Below are 26,394 nucleotides of genomic sequence, written 5' to 3'. Positions count from 1 at the left end.
CTCTGTCTAAAATTCTCCACTTGCGGTAATGAAGAAGGTAACGAAGGTTCCGGAACAAATTCTTGCGAGGAGAGAAAATCCACAAAATCCCAATTCACCTCTTCTGAAAGTAAGTCCGGGTTCCCTTGGGCGGTCTCCGCTGCTGGTGCACCCCATTGGATCGTTTTCTGAGTTTCCGTCATGTTGAATCACTGTCGCATAGATTGACTGCACACAAGCGCTAGCAGATCTATATTGACTACGTGACGTCACAGACTGCTCTCTTCGGATTGGATGCGGCTGGCTGAATTTTGTAACGCGTGTTCGGATTGGTGAATGAACTCAATCCGTTTCAATCCTACCTGTACCTATAAATAAGCGCCGTTGACTGCATTGATTCACCTGTTCTCGTCGCTTCAAGATGTGGACCACAGTTGAGTCATCCACCCTTGTGTCTTCCATGATGTTTCGGACAGACTTGCTCATGTATGTCCGATCGAAGTGGACCGTTGTCCACAGGACAAACACCAGCCTGTGGATACGTAGGATCTACGTTGAAAGACAAGGATGCCTAAAAAGAGTGCTGATTTACGGACCAACAGTGAGACGTAGCCTAAGGACAAGAAGAAGACCAATGCGGTGCCATTTATGTTAATGAATAGATTAACATAAAACCCAAAGGCCCTTTTCAGGGCCAGCCATATTTCTCGAAAAGAGATAGCCTTTCCATTGCCTACCCTTTTTTTATTTTATTTTTTTATTTTTAAAAAAAATAGAGTCCCTCCCTGTTTCAATTTTACATAGACCCTATATAGTCCCAGGGGTTTTTGACCATGTTAAATTTACATAGACCCTATATTGTCCCACGATTTTTCTCCATGTTAATTTCCCTTGACGCTATATGTTCCCACGATTTTTCTCCATGTTAATTTCCCTTGACGCTATATGTTCCCACGATTTTTCTCCATGTTAAATTTCCCTTGACGCTATATGTTCCCAAGGGGGTCTGTAATGCTAATTCCCATTGACTCTATAATATCCCCCTTCACTACTCAAGGACAAATAAGCAATAAACGCTAGTGCCAACATTAGCAGTCACCATGGGAGTATTATTTACATAGATTACATTTACAGTTACCATTCCAGAATAGAATTAAAGATCTAAATGCATTAAAAATTTATCCCTCCCTAAAGTAGTTTGATAACAAGAACTGTGTTATAATGAACCATGTTATAATAGGAACTGTGTTATAATTAACCATGTTATACTAGGAACTGTGTTATAATGAATGACCTTATAGTGAGGGAATGCTGTACTACAAAAGTGCTTAATTCCAAGGAGTGGCAGCTGCATTTCTAAAAAAAATTTTCAAATGTTGAGATTTTAATTCTTGGAACATCTAACATATTTGAATATCTAAAAGTATATTTATTGCGTTTAAAACTTACCAAATCGTCCAAACATTGGAAGCACGTTTATTCTGTGATTTTGAAGTCTCTAGAACCAAAACCCGATGTTTGCGCACCTTTAGAGTTGTCATTTTTGCTATAATTAAAAATGTATTATGCTTGTAAAATCATTATACACAAATCTCAGTGCACGCTCTTGTATCATTTCAAGTTCAGCTGTGTTCGTGTCGCTGCAAAAATGCCAGACTAAGAGATAGAAATTGAAATTGGAGAGGATAAATGTATATAAGATTGTTAGCTTGTTCCATCTAGTTAGCGTATAAACAATAAGTTTCAAGACAGTTGCCTTGAAACTTGACTACTGGGATCTTTTGTTTACACGCGAATCGAATTGCAACTGATAGTCAGTGTCCATTCCAGTCAGTTTAACAAGTTCTTCACGGTTTTTGACAGTACTGCTTAAGTTAAGCAGAGGTTTCATGCTGAATGTCTTTTTACCCACAGCTAATGCTTGAGACTTATGGCTTTTGCATTTTGTTAGCAGTGAACCAGTCAACCAAAATGTTCGACTCTGCTTCAAGTTTATTAATCAGAGTTTAAAATCCGGCGAGGAAAATGACAAAGTGTTATCGTCGGCATATATTTTATGACCGTGAAACCACAAAACAAATACAAGCTAAAAATAACAAAGGAAGTAAACATTATTAAGTCTGTTCTTGTAGTTGATATAGGTGAATGAGATCACAGAGTCCTCGTATCTAAGATCAGTGGTACGCAAAAGAACACTGTCCGCATGGCTTCGCTTTAACAGTGAGAACAATAAGGACAGGCATACACAAGGGTGAGGTCAGGTATGTATATTGGTATTACATATATTTAATATGCATTGTTTATTAGCTTTTTCAAATTTTGTTTAATTTCATTATTTGCTGTTGTAATATAACATTGTATGCTGGACTTAACCTTGTTCAATATCAAGTTTATTTTCTACTTGACCCGAATTATTGCTTTTTTATTATTATTTATTTCTGTAAACAACTGATACACAGCTAAAATATTCTTTATGTATGGGTTTAATATCAGAATCATTATTAATAGAAGTAAATATGTTTATTTGGGCTGGGTCTAGGCTTTTTTAAATTCTTCTACACTTTACCTTGGTGTACCTGACATTGTCCAGATTATATATTATAATTTTAGTAATAGACTGTATAATATTAACGAACATTTTATTTTGTAAATATAAGAACTTTCTAGAAGTTTTTTTTTCCCATTAGGTAATGTTCTTTTGTTAGAAAATGTTAATTGTGACCTGAGGTCATGTAAAGGACTATATAATCTTGTCACTGGAAAGATTACTAACTCGTGCTTAAGATCTAGCAGTATCAATTTGTATTATTGTTATGTCCGTAAGTTCATATGGGCTGGAATTTATTTCTTCAAATTGTTTTCTCTGGAAATAAAGAGTGTTCATTAAAAAATAATATTCTTTGACAGATACATTCACATGGGTTGATAGTGAATTAAAATCTGGAATTATATTACTGTGTTTCAACAAAATAATGTTGGTACAAGAACACAATACAGGCCGCCACAATCACATCATCACCTTCAGCATTGGGCTTACTTTGGAGTTCTACTAAAGTTCATTCAGAATTTTAAATTATTAAGACCCGTGTCTGTAATTCTTGGATAATTTTGGGATTTTAATTCGTAATACCGTAAGTTCTTTTTCTTCTTCATTTTCGCTTTGTATTCCAGAAAAATAAATTATTTGCTGAATTTTACAAAGCTTGCTGTTTTTCACTCTTTTCTGTTAATTATTTTAAGAGCCTATGCTCGTAACAATTGGATTGAATTCAGTCAAGTAAACGTAGCATAGTGAAAAGGGTTTGTGTTTGATTCTGGATCGAACAGGTCATGGGAGCACAGACATAGGGAAAAGGGGTACTTCCCCCTCCCCTCGTGACCTCTAAACATGTTTAGGCCTAACATCCGTAAAACTTATTAGCTGACCACTACATTTTTGCCCCCCACCACACCCCTTGGAACGGGTAGCAAGTTCAGGTTACAGTAAAAGTAGTGGGGTGGGAGGTGTGCTCAGTTCTTCGTACTCTAAGGATAATCTGAGTCATATGTTTTTAACTTTTTTGAAATTTCTGTAGTGTATACTAGTAGATACTGAGACGAAACAGATAGAAGAAGTGAATTACAATAATGCAGTCTTGAAAGTACTAGGGGACAGACGACTGCGAATGGAGCTGATTGGGCAGGTTTTGGGTGGTTTTGGGCAGGGTTTGGGTGGTTTGGGGCAGGTTTTGGGTGGTTTGGGGTGAATCTTGCGGCCGGCATTGCATATATGTTGATGACATGTTGATGTAATGAGAGAGTACAGTCGAGAGTGAAACCTAGGTTTCGTTGTGAGATGAAAGCTGTCTTTATTCTGTATGCAGTCAGCAAATTTATTACTTTATGTTTCGTACTGGCCATATTATGGGCCTAAATAATGTCCTAAAGGTATGCTAAATTAAGGTTCTCTTCAAATCATTAAACACGCTCGTCGAGATTGATTAGGAACAGCGACTTAATTTTCTATACAACTCGTAATTTTTGCATACCGGTAAAGACAGACTGAATGAATCGTTGTTCATAAAAAAGACAATAAGTTCACTGCGTCACTAAAAATTGCCGATCTCAATCATAACTGAGTTTGAATTTTGGCGAGACAAGGTAAGTTAACAATAATGGTGCTAGAGTTGCTGACTCCAGGCAAAAACAAATAATTTCTCATTGCATGTTGCAAACTTCTGAAAAAAAAATTAGGGTAATAAACAATTATTCTCCCACTCTACCTACCCCCCCCCCCCAAAAAAAATAAAATAATAATGGCATGTGTTTCTGCAAAAAAGAAAGGTGACTGATTGATTGTGGTAGTGGCGTTGAGAGAGAAGTGAGAGCGCCACCTGTGTTGTTAGCGTAGCAATTTGCAGGAACAGGAAAAGCTTAACCAGTCTAACTAGTACATTTTGACAACCAGTCTCTATTGCTACTGGTTTGCTAGATATATTGGGCAATACACATACGGAATGATCCAAACCCGTTATATGTTGTAGATAGCAGTCTCCAAATTCAGCAAGCATGGCGGATGCAGATTCGCTGCACGATATGAGCTCAGATTTGAGCGCTATAGACGCTGATGCTGAGGATGAAGCAGTGACGGACGAGGGGTTAGATTCTTTATAATTTAGAAAAATGCGTAACGCATTCATTTTAGATTGCTTTATATTGACTCTAAGTCATCGACCCCAGTCAAGCCCCGACTTGACAAGATGAGTGGAAACAATGTGCACACAAATATATTTGAACATGTTTAATTTCAGATTTTTTTGCCATGAGTTATGTAAAGATTTTACAAAAGCTAAATAAGGAACTTCTGAACATACAGGGAATATCAAACAAATTTATATATTTTTGTTAAAATTTTGTTCACAAGAACACTGGAGGGTTTCATGGGTGGGTGGGTGTGGTATAGCGAAATATGATGTACAAAACGTAAAAGTGCAGTTGCTACACTATTTACTTAATAATCTGTCATTGGAATGTGCAGATACATGCCCAAGTTGCAGAATATTTATATATAAGAGTTAAGATTATGTACAGTTGAGAACCGCATAGACGTATAATTGAGTGAATCATGGTAATTTTGTGTTGCATACAGGCTAAACAAGATGCAATGAGTATTACATTTTGAATAAACATGGGATCTTATGTACACTGCATGTGGCAAACATCAAAATGCAGTGTAATGAAGACTGCCATATTGGTCTTCTCCAATCAGTACAGTCCCATCACTCCTATTGTACACATATCTGAAAACTGATGGCTATCAAAATTTCCATATAAAAAATACAGTTGTGGTCAGTACTATTAATAGTGAGGAAAAATCCTAAATATGTGTGAAATACATTCTATCAGCTGAATTATTCTTTTGTTTGTCCTCAGTTGGTTAACCACTTTATATCTTCCAGTTTTATCAGTCATTCCTTCTTAATACCCATCCAGAAATAAATGAAAACTACATTAAAATAGCTATATGTTTTATATTCAGGGATTTACAGATTTTATAAATTGATCTTGCCCTTGGGATATTTGTACTTGCACCGAAACATAATATCCCACTGTGAGTTAAAAAAATAAGATACAAATAAAATATCATATTTTAAGGAAATCCTGTTGTATTTATTTTAACTTTTCTTTTTATCTATGTTGGCACATTAAAACCATATGCTTATAATTAAAGTTATCAAAATATATATGTAAATAATACATGTAGATATGTAGATAAGAAAGGATTAGAATACACGTATAGTTAGAAGAGCAAAAACAGATGTGTACTTCTCATTGGGCAGATAAATGGATAGGTAGAAAAGGGTTTGGAAATAGATAGATTTTTAAGAGGGAAAGAGTGAAACAACCAGTAACAATATTTTTGCCATTGATACTCTGAGTGAATCCTGGTCAGAACTGAGTTGTTCATGATAACCATAATGTTAGCATTGTACAAACTGTAACTAATCCAGTTTGACAACAGGATGTCCATGCCTGTCTTTATAGAAAAATGAATATATATCACATTTGGGACTGAACATTTCATCACGAGGAATGGGGAGAACATGTTTTCAAATTTAATGAGATCTTTACAGGTAATACAGAAGTAATAAATGCCTCAAATTAACTGTACAAACACAAGTGTGTGCTTATTATTTTCTTTCAGTCAATTTATTTAATGGTTCAGATCATCCTGAAAAGCATGGTTCATTTATCAGCTATAATTTTAACAAGATTAAGATTAATAATAATGAAGAAAACTAATTGGAATGATAATTCAATATATCAGATAAGCTACATCCAGGTGGCATGGGATGTTGTGCATTTGTCAATATGCTGTTTGCAGTATTGCAAAGAATTAAAGTGCTTGAAAAAGTAAAACTCTGTCAACCTGAAGTTTTGAAATTTATTTTGCAAGACTTTGCTTGCTTTTCTGATAGTGTATTTCTTCCTGAATTACACTCATTAAAAACGAATACACTTGAACAATATTCCAGCAGCTGAAACAATCATGTTTTGCATTTTATAACTGGTATAAAAATGAAAATTCAGAAAACATTGCCACCAATCACAAAATTTATTTAAAGTTCGCTTCATTCAATGCAGTATAATAGCATCTATTCTCTGATATACTTAAAGCGAATTGGGTTGTTGTGCTTTTCGTATTTTACCTATGCATATTAGCAGAATTTGACATGATACACCACCCTAGTTATTGTCAGCCAGTTAAATAATCGATGAAAGTTAGTTGACCTTTCTGGTGGCCTAAGTGGTTAGAGCATATGCCTCTGAGGCAGGAGGTCATGGGTTTGAACCCTGGCTGAGTCATACCAAAAGCTTATAAAAAAAATGATAATAGCTTGGCGCTCAGTATTAAGAGGTTAGTGTTAGGACTGGTCAACCTTGTGTCAGATCATCACGACTAACTGCTACACTGCAGACATCATAGCATTATGACAGAAAAACTGTTAAAGGTACATTACAAATCCAGATCACACACTCACTGAAAGGTGCTTGTTTAATTTTGATTATCTTACCTTTTTTATTGCCTCAGTATTGTATGCCCTTAGGATAGGTTTGGCAGATAGAAAATATTTGCAGGCTAAACATCTCAATACAACAGGTACAGGGGGCCCTAAGTGGCAGAGTGGTCTAAAGCACTCACTGTTCCAGATCACTGCCATCTTACCACTGTTTGCATGGGTTCAAGTCTCAGGCTTGGCTAAGGCAGACCTGCCAACTCTTACGATTTTGCCATAAGTCTTACGAAAATTACCCTTAAAATAAGGACTTACGGCATACTAGCAAAAACTATGGGAAAATGATGGTTGCCGAAAAATCCAGATAAGTGTTTAATCTGTGTTTTATTTGCATCTGTGTTTCATCTTAGAATTAGTGAAATTAGTCAGGGAACCAGACTAACTTTACAGCAGCACCCAAGATGCTTTAAACTGCACCTATTTGTCCATGAGAAGCGTCTGCATGATCAAACTGTTGATTATAGAATTTTTTTAAATGGTGTCCAGAAAGCAATGCATGTTTAAGATGAAAGGGAAAATAAGCTTATAGAAAAGTAACCGCTTCGATGGTCTAGTGGTTAGAGCATCTGCCTGGGATGTGGGAGGTCGTGGGTTTGATCCCCGGCTGAGTTATACCAAAGATTTACAAAAATGGTACTAACAGCTGCCTTGCTTGGTGCTCAGCATTAAGAGGTTAGTGTTAGGACTGGTTGGCCTGGTGTCAGGATACTGTGACTGGGTGGGACATCATGCTACATGTCTGTGGCATGATGTTTCAGTGCTATACATCACTATAAACTGCCACACTGCAGACATCATAGCGATATGACTGAAAAATTGTTAATGCTACGTTAAAAATCCAAGTCACACACACTTCTAGAAAAGTGTTAATAATCAACACAGAAGAATAAAAAGGAGTATTCAGATTCTTGTGAATAAAAGCTGGAAAGGCCACAATTACTTTTATTGGACATCAAGTGCCAAATTGAGTATGTTTCAAGGCGGGAGATACAATTGCCATCATCATGTGAAATGGAAAAGAATTTCCAAGATTTGTGTCAAGTTGAGAGACAGCAACAAACCATTGAGCTGCATAGGGTTTGAACTAGAGTTTGTGCAACTGTACTAGTGGTTAATAAAGTCTACATGTTGTCCAACTTGACAATTGCAATACATGATATTTTATTACACCTTATTGAAAACTGGTAAAACTTATGGGGAAAAAAAATCAATTGAATTACTGAGAGGATCTTGTTAGGGTTGGCAGGTGTCTTTAGAAAGAACAAATGTTAGTCTGAGAGGTAATAAAGCATTTATTTTCTATTTGTCTCATAGTTTGAGATTTTAGCACATTGCTGGATACTGGTAAACAAAGCCTGTTTCTTGGAATATCCTGCAGTCATCGGTACTTGCTTTTTAAGAAAAATATTCTATTCAGATTCATACCCCTCATTCAGTTTCGGACATATTGGGTAAGTTCTTGTACTAGTCCATCCAAAATGTTGATATGTTCTCCCAGTTCTTTTCTGCATACTTGTAGACACTGGTGACCCCTTGTCAGAACGTTGTTTGTTTTGACACACTTCTTTATAGACACAGGTGACCTCTTGTCAGAACGTTGTTTGTTTTGACACACTTCTTTATAGACACTAGTGACCCCTTGTCAGAACGTTGTTTGTTTTGACACACTTCTTTATAGACACTGGTGACCCCTTGTCAGAATGTTGTTTGCTTTGACACACTTCTTTATAGATACTGGTGGCCCCTTGTCAGAATGTTGTTTGTTTTGACACACTTCCTTTGAAAATAGTTCTACCCATTATACTGTGGTACATAAGCTCTTTATCAAAATATTTGCAGAGCAATGTAAGTGTCACCATACATATATACTTTTAATTTGGAAAATCACAAAAAAAACTTAGTATGTCATTGTAGCTCTGTCCTAATGCAAGATTTTTTCTGAAGATGCTGAAAGAATCCTTGTGGAAAATCGAGTTTCAAAAATTGATTTACTTTGAAACAAACTAATATTGAATTTCCGTTGTGAATTATGTTGTAGTTCTATTAATCATATGCCAGAAGAACTTATGCTGTGACATTTGGTCTGTCTGGTGTCCATTAGCACAAGCTTGTTATTGCTACTCCTAAACTACCCATGAAATTTTAAACACATGTTTGTCCTGCTGAAAATGGTGACCTATGGTAACCTTGTTATTGCTTCAGTACCTGAATGAATATTCATATAGACGTTTAGTTTTCATTGAAGGATTTCTATTGATGTCTAGTTGGTCCAAATTTGATCATGGTGCAGATCTGACATACAGTATGGCTGCCATAGCAGCCATCATAAAAATCTTATTATTGTGACTTCACCTGGATGGATTGTCATTGACATGGAGCTTTTGCAAAAAAGTCTTCTTATATCTAATTGGTCCAGAATGAAATGGTGTTAACCTTGTTTTTGCTACAGATCCTGATTGGATAGTCATAGATGCCATGGTGTTTTCACTAAAAGATTTCTTACGAAATCTAGTTTGACCTAATTGAAACTTGGTGCCAATCAGACAGGTGTCTTTTAAATGGGTAACTCAAACTTAAGAAAATGTTTTGATACCAGATTTATTTTGTTGGAGTTTCTTGTGAATATTAATGATGGCTTCAATACTCGGCAGTTAATACAATAAAAATTGACATATCTGGGTTTCCTCAAAATTATTGTGAGCAAAGTAATACCTCTGTCCCTTGAATGAACTCTTGTTTAAAATTAATTTACAGCATGGGCATGCATAACATGCATCTCTTCAAAAACTAATATCATTCTTTATACAACATTTATACTGATTTGGCAAAGCAGTGGAAAGTCAACATTTTTTCTTTTCATTTTCACGTAATTCTTATTACTGACATAACAGGTAATTTGGTTTGAATAATTAAAAACAAAGTTTCGGTTAATTAAAAAAGGAAAAGAAATTATACAGTTCACGTAAAATTGCTGATGTGCCATCAGATAAAGAGAAAAGTATAACTTAAATAGAAATAAAGAGAACAATTATAGGGCACTGAGTTAACTGAAAAATATGATAAAAGTAATTTTTTTTGGTAATTATAATGCAGTACATATAGTCAAACCTGTCAATAGATGTCACCCATTACAAAAGGCATACTGGCCGTTGTACACAGGTGACCTGTGTATGGTGGTGCTCTACAGTTGTGCATTTTGTATATGGTTAAACTTTTAAAGAAAAAGAATTTTTCCAGATTTCCTCACTGGATACACTGGCTATTTAAAAAAGACCTTCTATATCTTAGGTATTCTTCAAAGAACCTTTAATTCCCTTTATTTTGGTGTATGATTGTTCTGTGTAATATGTGTTATTGAGTATACAGATTGGCCTTCCATCCAATGTGCACCTTTAAAAAAAACTGTTAGCTCAACTTGGTCATTTTCACTTTCTTTTTTACATATTATGTATTAAGTAATTCATTCATTGCACTTTTTAGAAGATGGTATTAGCTAGTTGGCAAAATTAATTTCCCCTGTTTAATAATTGCTAAAGATAGTGTAGTTTAATTAGAGCTGTTTTTTGAGCACAAGGGAGCAGTCATTTTAGTTAGTTATATGCTTACATCATGTACAGTTTCCACAAGTACCATATCCAAAGAAATTTTAGCTTTCATAATTGGTTTATGAACAGATACCTCACATAGAATACCATTTTCAGTAGATTTATTAGTATTGTTACTATTATTATTATCATTATTATTAATTTGCTGAAAGTTTAGGGCACTGTTCAACTCATATATATATTTCCCAGGCACTTCTCCCTATATGGGGCCCCGATAGGTCTCAAGCTCTCACCATTCCGGATCACTGCCATCTCACCTCTTGTCTGTGTGGGTTCGAGTCTCGGGCTCGGCTAACATGGGTACATGAGAAAGCTTGCCAGTAGTTTCTCATGGGTTGGTTATTCCTGGGGTTTTCCAGGGTTCTTCCTCCACCAATTATACTGGCTGCCATGTATAGCCTATCTTTTGCTGAAAAATGCATGAAAAACCCTACTACAACAACAACCACTTGTCCCTGGGACAAGTAAATGGCAAGAGTTGTTTGTTGCCATTGTCCTCGTTACATACACAACATTGCTTATGATGTTTCTACTAAATTACCATAGGTACCTGATGCAAGCTTCATACTAAATGGATCAAAACCATGAAAACATTATGTTCTAACGTATGATAAGAGACCAGGCTTGTAATCGAGAAATTGCACACATAGCCCTTGATTTCTTAGCGGTATTTGCATGTACCGTGAGATGTTTCAGTAAATACAGATGTTATAATTTTCCATTTCAACAAACTATCGCACATATTTAAGAGCTAGATATGGGAGAAGAGAATGCTGACATTTTACGATATTCATCTGGTCAGACATGCTGTAGATCACTAGCATCTTTAATAATATGCCAGAGTAAAGATGCCAGCATATATTTATATAAGTATGCAGTTACTTTTCACAGGAAAAATATCAGCAACTTGCATTTAAAAGAATTTCCCCAGTCTCAGTTTGCACCAACTAAATAATCCATTTTGATCAAGCATCCATTCTTGAGAGCTGCACATAAGACAGCAAATAGATTGCCGGTTGACCAAAAGAATTAGATTATTTTTAGGTCATTATTCCAAGTAGATTTTTTAATGCAGTCTGACATGTTTAATTAAAAGATTTTAATAGAGAGTGATGACATAGTTTGAATGTTAAACAAGGTAAAAGCTAGATAAACAAAGGTGGGAGCATCAGTGCATCATACAGATATAGTGGGGACATGCAGTATCAAAAACAGGGCTTGTGCTTTAGGGTTCACTTTATATTTCTTGCAAAACCATTAATATGAGCAGGAAAGCAGGTATAGCCCACTTAAGAAAGCCTTTGAGCTAATTTCTCTTAACATTTCCGAACAGGGTTCCTGTAGTCATGGAAATCCTGGAAAAGTTAATAAATTACAGAAAAGCATTTCAGGGGCCTTTACAAGTTTTCAAATTTTCATAAATCATTCAAAGCTATGAAAAATTGATGGAATTCAGTTATGGTTTTGTTTGCTGATGCAAAGTTTTACCAAACTTCCTAACTTCCTAACTTCAATAATAGATTTGTTAGAGTAGGTTCCCCTGAAACTTCATTCAGACTACATCCAGGATCCTACTGCCATTCAAAATCATTGTACTCATGGCACACTAAAGAGAATGTCCTATCCGATAGGATGATGTATGCCCAAAACCGGCTGTAAAATATGTTTTTGTGTTAAATTTAAGTGTTGGGTAGGTACTAGAGGTCATAAATTTACATAATTGGTCCTATTGAAATTGGTAAAAAGATCTTGGTAAAGTTTTGGAAAAGATTGCGGGAACCCAGTCCTAAGTAAGCTACATTGAAGAAATTGTATAAGGACATGGCAACACAAGAATATCTTGAGAGTTTATATGGTTTTACAACAGATTTCATTGTTGTAAAGATTGTGTTACTTGTATCTGTTATATACATTTGACAGAATTTTAACATTTTTATATTTTATATTTTATCTTGTATTTTAAATTTTACATTTGTTTGAAGGGTATGCAATTCAGCTTTAGATTTTTCGAACTTAATCTTTTCTTTGCACTGCATAGCCACTATTTTGCCGAGTTGTAGTTAAACACTACTTCATACATGTATATATACTTTATAGTAAACATAATGATATTCTGCTTGACTTATAAAGAATTGTTTTAATAGCAGAACTGATTCCACTCGCAAAAAGAGCAAGAAAAAGAAAAGAAAGGCTCGAGATGTGGGGCCATCAAGTGGAGACTCTGACAGTCAGACTGTGAATGATAAACACAGTCACACCTCAAATCGTTTACCAGTAGCAGAACCTGGAAGTGCAGACCAATTATCTGGAGCTGAAGCCGACACCGAAGGGCAGGTGTCGCAGGACAACAGAAGTGTGGAGAGCTTCAAAAAGATTACAGGTCCCGTTAGTGAGGATGCTCCAGAGGATCAGGCCAATACGGTAAAGAGGATTAGATGTTAGGGAGAATTAGTTACTGTTAGTTTTTTCTTTTTCTAAACAAAGTTTCAGTAATCATAGCTTACAATGGGTCCATGTTTGCAGCTATGCAGTCAGTATTATAATCGTACATGTACATTGGAACCCACCTCATTGTGAATTTAATGAGAAATCCTGCTTAGTGTAACAACTAAATAATCTTCGGCCATGTTCCTTTGCTCTTTTTTTGTTGTTGTTTTTTTTTTCTTTTTTATTCTTTGTCTTTTCCTTCTTTTAGTGTGAATCACTTGGTAGTATAATCTGCTTGAGCTGCGGAGAATTTCACTTCAGCTAGTCACTAATCAAGTTTGATATAATATCTCGTCATGATACAAAAAGCAAGAGCAAACATCTATTGTGAACATATTTCAGAAAAATTACACTCTGGCTAATTCTTGCTTAAAAAGCTGAGGTTCTTATTGCCCGACATGATTTTTCTCCGTTTTAAAGTGGAATTCCACTTTTCTCCTGACTCGAATCAGATTTTTCTTGATATAGTCCATTTTTTATATCATCTCCGATCCTGTGTTTTTTAAAAAGCAGTTTGTCCGCTCCCATTCTGCGACAACCCTTGTAAATTGTTGTATATATTAGTTAGCACATGACTCTTGTAAAGAGTATTCTGATTGGTCAAAGGTTTAAATTCATCCAATGAATCTTCGTGTAATGGAAACTGATGGCAGTGGAAAGAAGAAGCATGCTTGCAAAACATGGCGCATAGCTGCCAACCCTCATGATTTTGGCGTGAATTTCACGACTTTTTCAACAATTCAAGGATACACGCCACATGCCAAAAATTCACGAATTCCCCAATTCTCAATTATTTTAAATCTTTAATAAAGTAACCGATTTCCTGTTAAACGCAATTCGTGATATTGGCAGTTGCAAAACAGTCAGGTACTGCTAGTCACGATATTAGTGAAACTATAGCTGATTGGTACAGTTGGCCCAGTAGCAGACATCTTAGCATATTTTAATCTATATGAATAAGATTAAAATGTAGATCCCTTGGAGTCATGCTTGAATGAATCTTAATGATATTCCATATTGTTTTAGGAGGTCTCTAAGGATATTTTTAGTGTTGAAAGTGCTCAAGAATGATTATACAAGGAATAGTTAGAAAAAATGTTTTTTATTTTGAAAGTGCTCAAGAACGAGTATAAAATGAGTATTCAGAAAATGATGTTTAGAATGTTGGAAGTGCTAAAGAATGAGTATACTTGGAGTAGTCAGAAAATGCTTAATGTTGAAAGTGATCAAGAACGAGTATGATGTTTATAGTGTTGAAAGTGCCCAAGAATGATTATACTTAGAGTAGTTAGAAAAGTGTATGTTATAGTGTTTCGTTAGGTTCTATCAAGAGATTGTGCAGAATTTTTAAGAATTGAAATTACATATTTTGACAGAGTTCTTGAGGCAAAAGAATGAAGTGTTTTTTAAGACTTTTTTTACCACACAGTTGATAGTGTTACAGAGTGTTAGGAATGAAATGCTTGGACAAGCTTAAAAACGATATGTTTATAATGTTTAAAATTTTCATTGATATACTTGGAAATCCTAAAAAATGATATGGTTTAGTTTTATCAAGGGTCTAAGAAAGTAAAATTTTGTGCAAACCTCCACCCCCACCACCCCGATACATTTCTAGTGTTTAAAATACTTAAGAATGGTAAGCTTGGATAGCCTCAATAATTATGTGCTTATAGTTTGTTCAAGGGGCTGAAAGAAGTGAAATTTTGTTTTTCCTAAAACAAAAAAACACAAAAATGATGTTGTTTAAACTGGTTACGAATGATATTTTTAGGTAGCTCGAAAAATAATGTTTATGGGATTTTCAATAGTCTAGAAAAGGTCAAATATAATTTTTCCTTCAAAAGATGATGTTTATAGAATGGGTCTTATGGTAATATAGCATTATAATTTGCTCTTTGCTAACTACAAAAATTAGTAAAACTAGTTTATTACATTCTTGGATATATTTTCTGTTAAAATGTTTGACTTTTATTCTCCCAGTGAATTTCCTAACTACTGTGTATTTCAGAGGCCTTTGCAATGTTTTCTTGTTACATTGTTGAATTGTTTATAATGTTTGATTTGTTTGGTCTGCCTGAGAAAATGAGCTGATTTATCATATTTTTATCACCTGACATATTGTAGTTAGATAAACAGTGTTGGTCATTTAAATAACAAAGGTGCTGTGTAACAGAAGTGTGATGATCACTCATCATTCATCGTTAGTAAATAACAAAGGTTTAACATAGACGCCTGGTAACAAGGGCTTGATAATCACATCTCATTCATAATCAGCCCTTTAGAATCATAGGTTGCTGATTCATTGCAATTAAAGCATGAAAAGAAAATGTTTCTGTTCTGTACTGTTTTCACTAAACAATTTAGAAATATACCTTAAGTATCATTCTGTACCTGTCTGTTGACAAATTGAGTACAGCTTGAAGTAAATCTTTATTATGAAGTTTGACTGTTATAAAAATAGCTGAAAATTTGCCAGTCAGAAAGAAAGAACATCTTTTTAGACACAACGCAAAACATATGAGTCAGAGCACTCTAATTTAAGATACCTTGCAAGTCATGACAAACTAAACTTGGGCAGGAAATAAACATATGGTCTGCAATTGATATAATTTATCATGCATGTCATGATGTTGATATGGATTGTGTTGCAAACTGTTTTGTTAGGGTAAGGTTTTTTGAGCAAGCAGATGTTATTACCAGTGGTAGTGATGCTGTTGATGATGTTCCCATTTCTATGGTGTAGGATGTGGATGAAGTGTATTAAAGGAATGAAGTTATATATTTATAGGTATTTGAGATGGTATGCTTATAGTATTTAAAAATGATTTATAATGATTTGCTTGTATAGTTAATATAATAGCACCCCAAATAGATCAATGATATAAAATAGCTATTTTTGTACTGTGTTTTAAAGAATTGAAAACAGGATATCATTCTGCCTCTTATGAATTCAAAACAGTATATAGTTATCAAAATTATATTTTTTAGTGTTTCTAATATGTTCAAAAGTTCTAAAATGCATTTCTTTGATTGTTAGTGAGTCCATGGTAATATATATTGTAGAGGGGCAATAACTGTCAATTTGATTTTTAATTGTTCTCTTGATGAATAGGGATGATGCATTACAAAGGCTTAAAAATTGTATGGGGTTATTTAAATGCTCAAATATATGATGGGCTAAAGCAGGGGTATCAAAGTCTGCCATGCCTATCCTGTGGCCCGTAAAATGATTGGTGTCCCAAGGTGTCTTGAGAGATTAAAAAAAGGTGGTGTGGTACTTGGGCCATTGAAAATGCCCTAATGTGGCCATCAGGGTGGTTTGAGTTTGAGGCCCCTGGGCTAAAGCATAAAAATATAGTAATATTAAGGGCACAACTTGAAAGATTTTTTACATCTTTAAATGGTATCCACGAGTTAAATTCTGAGGTCATATTCATTTCATTTGACAAACATTTTTTCTTTTTATGATTGCGTTTGAATATTTTGTCTATTCTAAATACAGTTTGATTTGCTTCCTGGAATTTTTGTTCATAAAATGTTCCTTCCAATTTGTTCCATATCTGAAACACTTGTCTCTTTGAAACCTACTATGTAAATTCATCTTGAGAAATGCTAACTTTCAGCTAAATATATATCACTATTGACCAACATTTTATAGTCCAGTGGCAACAGCACATTTTTCCTTTTAATTCCATTTCTCACACACAGTTGTTTGTACAGACATACAAAATTATGTATGTACTCATCCAGTAGAGTTTTATCCTATTGTTGGTTACAATGACACCATTTTTGCTCCACTGGCAACAATAAGTTTTTGTGTTTAGTCTCATTTTATTGAACACAGTTTTCAGTACGTCATGAAATAGTTAAGAATTGACATTTACATAACTCGCATCCATCTGACTTATTTTATACTCCTTATTCAGATAGTGGAGAGCACACTCTCTCCTTTCCAGAACTTACAGAAGATTCAGAAAGCGGTTGAGTTGCTGACCATGCAACATGGCACTCCCAAAACTCTGGAGGATGCAACCAAGAAGAGATATCAGTTCTGGGAGACACAGCCAGTTCCTAGATTTAGTAAGAGCTATGCTATTTGTTTTAATACGGAAAAAAAGAATGAGTTTTTATGCATCTCATTTTAGGGTTTCGTGAGTCTTCACAGGGACTCTTGTAAATGTGTGAAACCTGTTTTGGTTTCTGCAGCATAACTTCACCAAGCCTTTTACATTTTGCATGGAGCTTTATATTAATACTTAATTTTAAGTGTTGCAGGCTATGCTTTAGAAGAGTTATGTCCCCTGAATGCCTGTCCTACCAACTTTGGTTTCACAGCATAACTTGACTAATGACCAAAGTTATTATTATGCACCTTTATATCAATGAGATCTTGAATGATTTGGATTTTCAGCATCCACATCATCATTTTCAAGAGTTATGGCCCTTTATTGTCTGTCTAGTCCAAGAATGGATTTTCCAACAGAATATTGAGATGGGGGCATCATTATCATATAAATATCGAACATGCAGCCATACTAGGAGGCACATTATATGTGTAATAGATTTTTTTTGTTTACAAGTGCAGGATCAACCTGGGGAGGGTAATTGGTAATTAAAAGGATGTGGATTTTCCATAGCTAGCAATGGAATTAGCCCTGGTTATGTGTTTATAGTAGATTCCAGTGATGTCTTTGATTGGGTCTGGGCCCATTATGCTGGAAAAGAACTTGATCAATAGGAAGTAACATTTTCAGGTACAAATTACTGAATTTGGGATGATATTAAAATATTTTGTAATGGAATTTGACTGGGAACTATTACTGGCCCATGTAGACACTTGTATAATTCCTGGAGTCGTCATTTTCTGAACACTTATAATCAATTTTTCAGATGAGAAAATAACTGGCAATGATGCCATAGAGCCTGACAAGCAGCCAGATGAAATCCGACCAGAACCATATTCCCTCCCTACAGGCTTTCTTTGGGACACCCTCGATATTGGGAACCCCCTCATTGTAAGTTGAGTAGAATTGCTGCAGCTATTTATAACTTAAAGTATGCGTAATTTTGATATATATCACAAAGACATTTTGTCTACAAATTTGTAAATGTTTAGAACACATGGTACCAAAGCATTGTGAACTTATCATATGGTTTTTTATCTATTTTGTGCCTATCAATTTATAACTAGTATTTGTCAGCAATTGCTTATTTCAGGTTCCTCAAAACTGCCTGATTTCATTCACATTTGGCACTGAGCATTCTGGCAAAAAGTCGTTTCAGAATTATACAGTTGAAGTCAATCTGCCATCAAATATGGAGTCTATTACAAAAAAAATAGAAAAACATTTTAATGACTTCGCAAACACCAATGAACAGTGATCCTGGCATAAAGATCTTTTAATTTTTGCATAATTGGTGCCTATCTACCATCAAGCATAGCTTCCATTACCAAAAACTAGCAAAAACCCATCCATCATCCAGCAACAATTTCTTTTTTCAAATGCTTCTCAAAACTGCAAGACCAGTTTTAGCCAGACTTTGCACAAACCATCCTGGTGTAATTTCTTTTCAGATCATCCTGGTGTAATGGCTTTTCAGATCATCCTGGTCTGATGGCTTTTCAGATCATCCTGGTGTATTGGCTTTTCAGATCATCCTGGTCTAATGGCTTTTCAGATCATCCTGGTCTAATGGCTTTTCAGATCATCTTGGTGGAATGGCTTTTCAGATCATCCTGGTCTAATGGCTTTTCAGATCATCCTGATGTAATGGCTTTTCAAATCATCCTGGTGTAATGGCTTTTCAGATCATCCTGGTCTAATGGCTTTTCAGATCATCTTGGTGTAATGGCTTTTCAGATCATCCTGGTCTAATGGCTTTTCAGATCATCCTGGTGTAATGGCTTTTCAGATCATCCTGGTGTATTGGCTTTTCAGATCATCCTGGTGAAATGGCTTTTCAGATCATCCTGGTCAAATGGCTTTTCAGATCATCCTGGTCTAATGGCTTTTCAGATCATCCTGGTCAAATGGCTTTACAGAATTTTTTGCAAATGATGTTGATGCACCATCAAATATAGCCACCATTACACACAAAAAAGTAACAATTCAACATCACAAAAAACTAACAGAACTTGAACAAATTTTACAGCATCCTGACATGAAGACCTCTCAGTCTTTTTACAGCTGGTTCTAATCTGCCATCAGATAATGGCTGCCATTACTAAAACTAGAAAAACTTTCAATGACTTGCTCAGAACTTCTGAATAGAAACTGGCCATACATGGCAGAAAACATCCGTGCATGTAGATATTTCATATTTTAGAAATGATTTATGCTGCTCTCAGTAGCTAAATACAGAAGAACCTTTAAACGACTTTGTCTCAAGCAAGACATTTTTAAATGACTTCATCTCACTCAACATGGTTAACCAAATTTGACAAAAAGCATCATGCAGAGAGGGCTTGTAAACTTGTTCAAACGATTCCAGTCTGTGATAAAATATGACTGACAATAATAAAAATAGAAAAACCTTAAGCAACATTTTCTGAAAAACTGCTTGGCAGAATTCTAATGAAATTTGACAGAAAACATCCTGACATAGATTGCTTACACATTTGTACAAATGATGCTGATCTGCCATCAAGTATGGCCACTATTACTAAAACTAGAAGAACCTTTAAATAATGTATTCACAAAAACTGCTTAACAAAATTTGACAAAGTTAGAATAAAACAAGTGCTTTCAGGTTGGTATAATGATGCTGATTCACCATTACTCATACCCACCACAGTTAAAACATGGATAAACATTTAAACAGCTTACGAAAAACTGATTACCAGAATTTGACTAAACATTTACAGAAAGCTTCCCGGCATTAAGGGCTTTCAGCCTACAACAGATGATACCAATCTGCCGTCAAATATGCAGACCTGACAACCCTTACGGCATGCAAGCAAAAACTATGGAGAAATGATCGTTGCCGAAAATTCTGGATAATTGGTTCATCCATGTTTGATTTGGATCTGGGTTTCATATTAGAATTAGTGAAATTAGGAAACCAGACTAACTTTACAGCAGCACCCCAGATGCTTTAAACTGCACCTATTTGTTCATGCAAAGCATCTGCATGATCAAACTGTTGATTATGGAATTTTCTTCTAAATGGTGTCCAGAAAGCGATGCATGCTTAAGACAAAAGGGAAAATAAGCTTCTAAAAAAGTTAATAATCAATGCAGAAGAATAAAAAGGAGTATTCAGATTCTTCTGAATAAAAGCTGGAATGGCCACAATTATGTTTATTGGACATCACATGCCAATTTGAGTATGTCTTGTGGTGGGAGATATGATTGCCATTGTCATGTGAAATGGAAAAAGAATTTCCAAGAATTATGTCAGGTTGAGAGATAGTAACAAGCCATTGAGTTGCATAGGGTTTGGAACTTAAGTTTATGCAACTGTACTAGTGGTAAATAAATTCTGCTTGTCCTTTTCAAACTTTTCAGTTGAACATAATGTTTACCGTCGCTGCATCAAACTTTTAATTACGTTTTCCATCTTTGCAATAGTAGTTATTGATATTTTGTTACACCTTACTGAAAACTGGTTAAGCTTACGGAAAAAAATTCAACAGCCTTACTGAGATGGACTTGTCATAGTTTGGCTGGTCTGAGATATGGTTGCCATTACTAAAAAAAGAAAAATTTCTAAACTACATTTGCTCAAAAACTGCTTGGTGGAATTTAACCAAGTTTGAAAGAAAACATTCAACTTTACAGTTTGTAAAAATGATGCCAATCTGCCATCAAATATGGCTGCTGTTACAACAAATTGAAAAACCTTTAAGTTCTTTCAAATAATCACTTAACATAATCTGACAAAAATTGAAGAAAGTGTTCTTGATTGAACACCTTTTAGATTTATGCAGATGGTACCAGACAGCCATGTGATATGGTTGCCGTTACTCAAGTTGATAAATATTTACAACAGCTTTTTAAAAAATTCTTGAATAGAATTTTACCACTTGGGTAAAGCTTTAGGGGCCTTTAGGTATTGGACAAATGCTAATGTTTAATCAGATATGGTTAAGTTAACAAAAACTAGAGAAACCATGAAACAATTGTTTTCAACATATCAACACCATTTAAAGCAAACATCCTTCTAATAGGGGCCCCAAGTGACTGAGTGGTCTAAAGCGCTCACTATTCAGGATCACTGTCATCTCTGTTCTGTCTGCATGGGTTTGGGTCTTGGATTTGGCCAATGTGGTTATGTGAGAAAGCTTGCCAGTAGCTTCTCGTGGGTCAGTGGTTCTTTCTGGGGTTTTCCTGGGTTCTTCCTCCACCATTTATACTGGATGCCATGTATAGCCTGTCTTGTGCTGAAAAATGGCATTAAATCCTACAATAACTAAATCCTTCTAATCCAGATTTCTTGGCCAACTACTCTTGCATTTAGTTGTTTGGCAGATGTCAGCCAAGTGAGCAATCTCTTGCCCACATTGACCTTTTGTTATAAACTATTTACATTTATTTGCCAGGTGAGCAATCTCAAGCCTACATTGACCTCTTATTATAAACTATTTAAATTTATTTTCTAATTAAAAATAGTTCCTCTTGATTTAAATGCAAAGAAATCTAGTAGAACCTATTTTTCTTATCTCTCCCAAATTCTTGGAATATATTCTCTTTAAAGCTTTTCTACATTACTTTGTTGCCAAATGGAAGGTTACATATTCTGGCTTCAAATATTATATAAATCAGCACATTTGTTGTACTTAGCAAAATATGTGGAATGAAAACCCAACAAACTTAAGAACATCAAACCCACTATTGGATGAGTGGCATCTGTCATTTAGAACAAATTAAAGAGACAAGGTGGTATTATACCAGTCACACATCGGATACTGTTACAGGGCTTGTGCTTACAATCCAAAGGGTGAAGCTTGACTTAGGTGCATACCATGCCACTGTCCACTAGTAGTGGAATACACTTTTGTCAAGTGTGTCAATTTTTTCACCCTGTGCAATAGAAGTATTTTGATGTGCACTCCGTGAAGAAACTGTGATGTATAACCCAATGAAACCTTGCACTTTTTGAGGGATTGCAGTTTTTATAATAAATTTAGATCATATGTTTTAATGATGTTATATGTGTTACCATTATATTTTATTTTATTTACCTTTTAAAGATTTGTGGCATTTTTTGTTTTATACTTTTTTTTATTTTATCTTTTTGTACTTGATATTTACATTTATTTGGAATGGTTTATCTTCCTTAAGCTTTTGTGCAATTCTTCAGTTTTTTTTTTTTTTAACTTTACCTTTAGTTTGGCTGTGGTACTATAAAACACTTCTACATGTGTACATAAAGCTTGTTGAAAGGCAGTGTTATCTCATTTTATATTTAAGCAGACTTGTCATTTATATTTATGCAGACTTGTCATTTATATTTATGCGGACTTGTCATTTTTAGCTCTGCTGCTCATGGACCAATGTTATCTCTTGTCTGTTTTCCAGTATCTGAGAAGGAGAGCAAACTTGAGCTAATTGACAGACAGATGTCAGATACATCTGTCTGTCAGTTAGCTCAAGTTTGCTGTCCTTCTCCTAACTTGGTAGATTGCTGTACACATTCATGCCAGGTCCTGAATAAAGATGGTGCTGTTTAAAGACCCAGTTTGGTAGCCACAACGGCCATCTTAAAATCATTGTTATTGCTACTTCTCCAGAGTTGATGGTCGTATAAAATTTAAATTGGGGTTTTCACTAAGAGACTTCTTGTGATGTTTTTTTTTTGGTTCTGAATGAAAATGGTGCTAATCTAACCTCAGGTATGGCCACCATTGCAGTCAACTTGTCCTTCTTTTTGCAGCTATTCCTAAATGTAAGTTGTATTGGGGGGGGGTTTCACAAGAAGACTTGCCGTGTTTAGTTGGTCCTAAATGAAAATTTATGGTGATCTCACATCCAGTATGTCCATTATGATTGCCATCTTAAACATTTTCCTATAGCTGCTTCTCGAGAATTGATGGTGATACCAACATATGGTTTCATGAAAGACTTTTTATAATCGCTAGTTGAACCTAAATGAATGGTGCCCAGCAATCATCCAGTTCTCCTGAATGCTAATCATATTGGCATGGGTTTTCACTAAAAAGTCTTGTAATAGTGTCTTGTTTGCCCTAAAATAAAATGGTGCCAATCTTACACTTGTTATGGCTAATTTTAAAATTTTTATCACTCAAAAGTTCAGATGTGGTTTCAACACTTGGCAGTTGAAAAGAAGAAAAGGTCTTCTCATGAATTCCTTGAAATTCGTTTTGTAAAGAAGAGCATCAGTCCATCTAAGAAACTCATGTTAGAGTATACAAGGATGTATGAGAAACAGTCAGAGTTGTTTGACATTTAAGAAAAGTGTATGCATTAAAAAAATGGGCTTTAGTTTTGGAAAATAATCCTTGCAGGAGGCATTGATTTTCACTCCTTACTAATTGCTATGAAAACCACACTTATTGTGTCAGACTTTATTGTGCCTTTGCTTTTCACAAGAAAACAAATGCTGATTTTGTACATCCCTACATGAACATGTAATAGTTGCATATCCAAATTTGTTATTGTGTAAATTTGTGCAGCGTGATTGTGTAAAATGCATGTGATTTGGTTGTGTACACTATTATACTCTGTAACACAATTTTTGTTCCTGGGTAGTAAGTGTTATTTTGTAATTGCTTGTGGGAAATAATAGACATTTTCTATACTAATGAGGCATAAGCAATTAGAAAATAACACTTACTACCCAGGAACAAAAAATTTTTTTTACACGGTGTTGTAGCGCCTGTCATAGGGCTTGGTATTGGAGATAATAGGACTGGGATTGTGACTTGTGGGGATTTATCTTCCTCAAACCTGTGATGTACCATCTGTTCTCAGCTGCTAAGAATAGTCTGTATTTCTAATAATGGTCATTTTTTCGTATTTAGCTCTGTTGGCCTATTGGCCCAATAAAGTTAGCCAGTGTTGGTAAAGAGTCATAACTCGGATTTTAATTCCAGGACAAAATTATTAGATTAATGAATTACCTTCTTTGATATATTTTGCCTGCTCTGTGTAGTACTTTAAACAGAATCATTTCAGTGAGAAATGCTCATTAAAGGTAATTACTTAAATATGTTCAGTCAAATGTTTTATGAAGTGTTTGCTCCCAGTTGAAAGATCATGAACAAAAGACAAAATATTTCAAGTTCATATTAGATATTTGTACTAGAATTATTTGTTTTACTGCTTGTGATCATAAAACAGACATGATGGTCAGTAACTCACAAATTATGCTTTTCCCATTGGTCCTGTTTAACATAGTGTATATAACAATCCCTTCAGCTCATCAAGATTCCCATTGGTCCTGTTTAACATAGTGTATATAACAATCCCTTCAACTCATCAAGATTCCCATTGGTCCTGTTTAACATAGTATATAACAATCCCTTCAACTCATCAAGATTCCCATTGGTCCTGTTTAACATAGTGTATTTAACAATCCCTTCAACTCATCAAGATTCTCAGGACTTTGATCTGTAACTAATAAGTGAGACAACAATGATCACTCACTGCTGTAGTGTGCAGTTTCACATATCTCTTTTTCCTGAAGGCCCCACCAGAACATTGATAGGAGGGTGCAGTTTCACATTTCTCTTTTTCCTGAAGGCCCCACCAGAACATTGATAGGAGTGTGCAGTTTCACATTTCTCTTTCTCTTGAAGGCCCCACCAGAACATTGATGGGAGTGTGCAGTTTCACATTTACCTTTTTCTTGAAGGCCCCACCAGAACATTGATGGGAGTGTGCAGTTTCACATTTCTCTTTTTCTTGAAGGCCCCACCAGAACATTGATAGGAGTGTGCAGTTTCACATTTCTCTTTTTCTTGAAGGCCCCACCAGAACATTGATGGGAGTGTGCAGTTTCACATTTCTCTTTTTCTTGAAGGCCCCACCAGAACATTAATAGGAGTGTGCAGTTTCACATATCTCTTTTTCTTGAAGGCCCCACCAGAACATTGATAGGAGTGTGCAGTTTCACATTTCTCTTTTTCTTGAAGGCCCCACCAGAACATTGATAGGAGTGTGCAGTTTCACATTTCTCTTTTTCTTGAAGGCCCCACCAGAACATTGATGGGAGTGTGCAGTTTCACATTTCTCTTTTTCTTGAAAGCCCCACCAGAACATTGATGGGAGTGTGCAGTTTTGCATTTCTCTTTTTCTTGAAGGCCCCACCAGAACATTGATAGGAGTGTGCAGTTTCACATTTACCTTTTTCTTGAAGGCCCCACCAGAACATTGATGGGAATGTGCAGTTTCACATTTCTCTATTTCTTGAAGGCCCCACCAGAACATTGATAGGAGTGTGCAGTTTCATATTTCCCTTTTTCTTGAAGGCCCCACCAGAACATTGATAGGAGTGTGCAGTTTCACATATCTCTTTTTCCTGAAGGCCCCACCAGAACATTGATAGGAGCCTATAGTGTTATTATTGTCCATCCATCAGTACATACATCTCTCCATCTGACCCACTGAGAGCTCAGGGACGTAAAACAAGCAAGATGCACTCTCCTGAAATCTTGTAATCGGCAACTAATGGAGGCAAGGGCTATAGTGGCTGAATGGTTAGCATGCCGGACTTGTGTCGTAAAAGGTGTGGGTTTGAATCCTGCAGTTTTGTTAGCCATTGTTCGCCTTCATAGTGTCCCAGTGCAAGATGCTTTACTCCAATAGTCACAGCAATAAATAACCTACATGGTGTTGCTCTGCCATAAAATACCAAACCAAACCATCTGTATCACCTTGGTTAAGTTAAGTTTAGGTCAGTTTTCCTATGCTGTCATGTGACATCTGTGTTCCTTGAACACATTGAAAGGGTTTTACAAAAAATTATTTTTATTACAGCTCAAAGAATTGTATACGTTGCTGAATGAAAACTATGTAGAAGATGATGACAACATGTTTAGGTTTGATTACTCACCCGAGTTCTTACAGTGGTACGTATGCATTTATCTTTTTAAGTGTACAAAGGTTTTGGAATCCATACCAATTTACCTTTTTTCTTATAAGTCAAAGCCAGCCACAACCTGCACAGACCCAGATCTGCTATTACACAGTTCACTGGTAGATCTGAGTCAATGCAGTTTGTTAGGAGTAATCAATAGAACAAACTACTCAGACCCAGATCTGCTATTACACAATTCACTGTAGATCTAAGTCAATGCA

At 35.4% G+C, this 26,394-nt stretch overlaps 1 protein-coding gene across 2 annotated transcripts in view; it reads left to right on the top strand.

Annotated features, from left to right (window-relative positions):
- The first annotated feature begins 4,447 nt into the window (after window positions 1-4,447).
- LOC149779590 (glycylpeptide N-tetradecanoyltransferase 1-like) overlaps window positions 4,448-26,394 on the top strand; it is a 63,687-nt gene continuing 41,740 nt past the window's right edge. The window contains exons 1-5 of one of the 2 annotated variants that reach the window (XM_089940354.1): window positions 4,448-4,616; window positions 12,790-13,063; window positions 17,059-17,212; window positions 18,023-18,147; window positions 26,074-26,165. In XM_089940354.1, the coding sequence (XP_089796480.1) occupies window positions 4,528-4,616; window positions 12,790-13,063; window positions 17,059-17,212; window positions 18,023-18,147; window positions 26,074-26,165 (734 nt within the window). In that variant the 5' untranslated portion in view covers window positions 4,448-4,527. Of the gene's footprint in view, window positions 4,617-12,786; window positions 13,064-17,058; window positions 17,213-18,022; window positions 18,148-26,073; window positions 26,166-26,394 lie in introns of both variants that reach the window. The other variant, XM_089940353.1, reaches the window with a different exon arrangement.

The sequence above is a fragment of the Sinohyriopsis cumingii genome, chromosome 17, assembly GCF_028554795.1.
Source record: "Sinohyriopsis cumingii isolate HCF-2022 chromosome 17, ASM2855479v2, whole genome shotgun sequence".
In the NCBI taxonomy this organism is placed as follows: Eukaryota; Metazoa; Mollusca; class Bivalvia; order Unionida; family Unionidae; genus Sinohyriopsis; species Sinohyriopsis cumingii.
The sequence above is the reverse complement of the archived record's forward strand: the minus strand, read 5'-3'. Positions and strand labels throughout refer to the sequence as shown.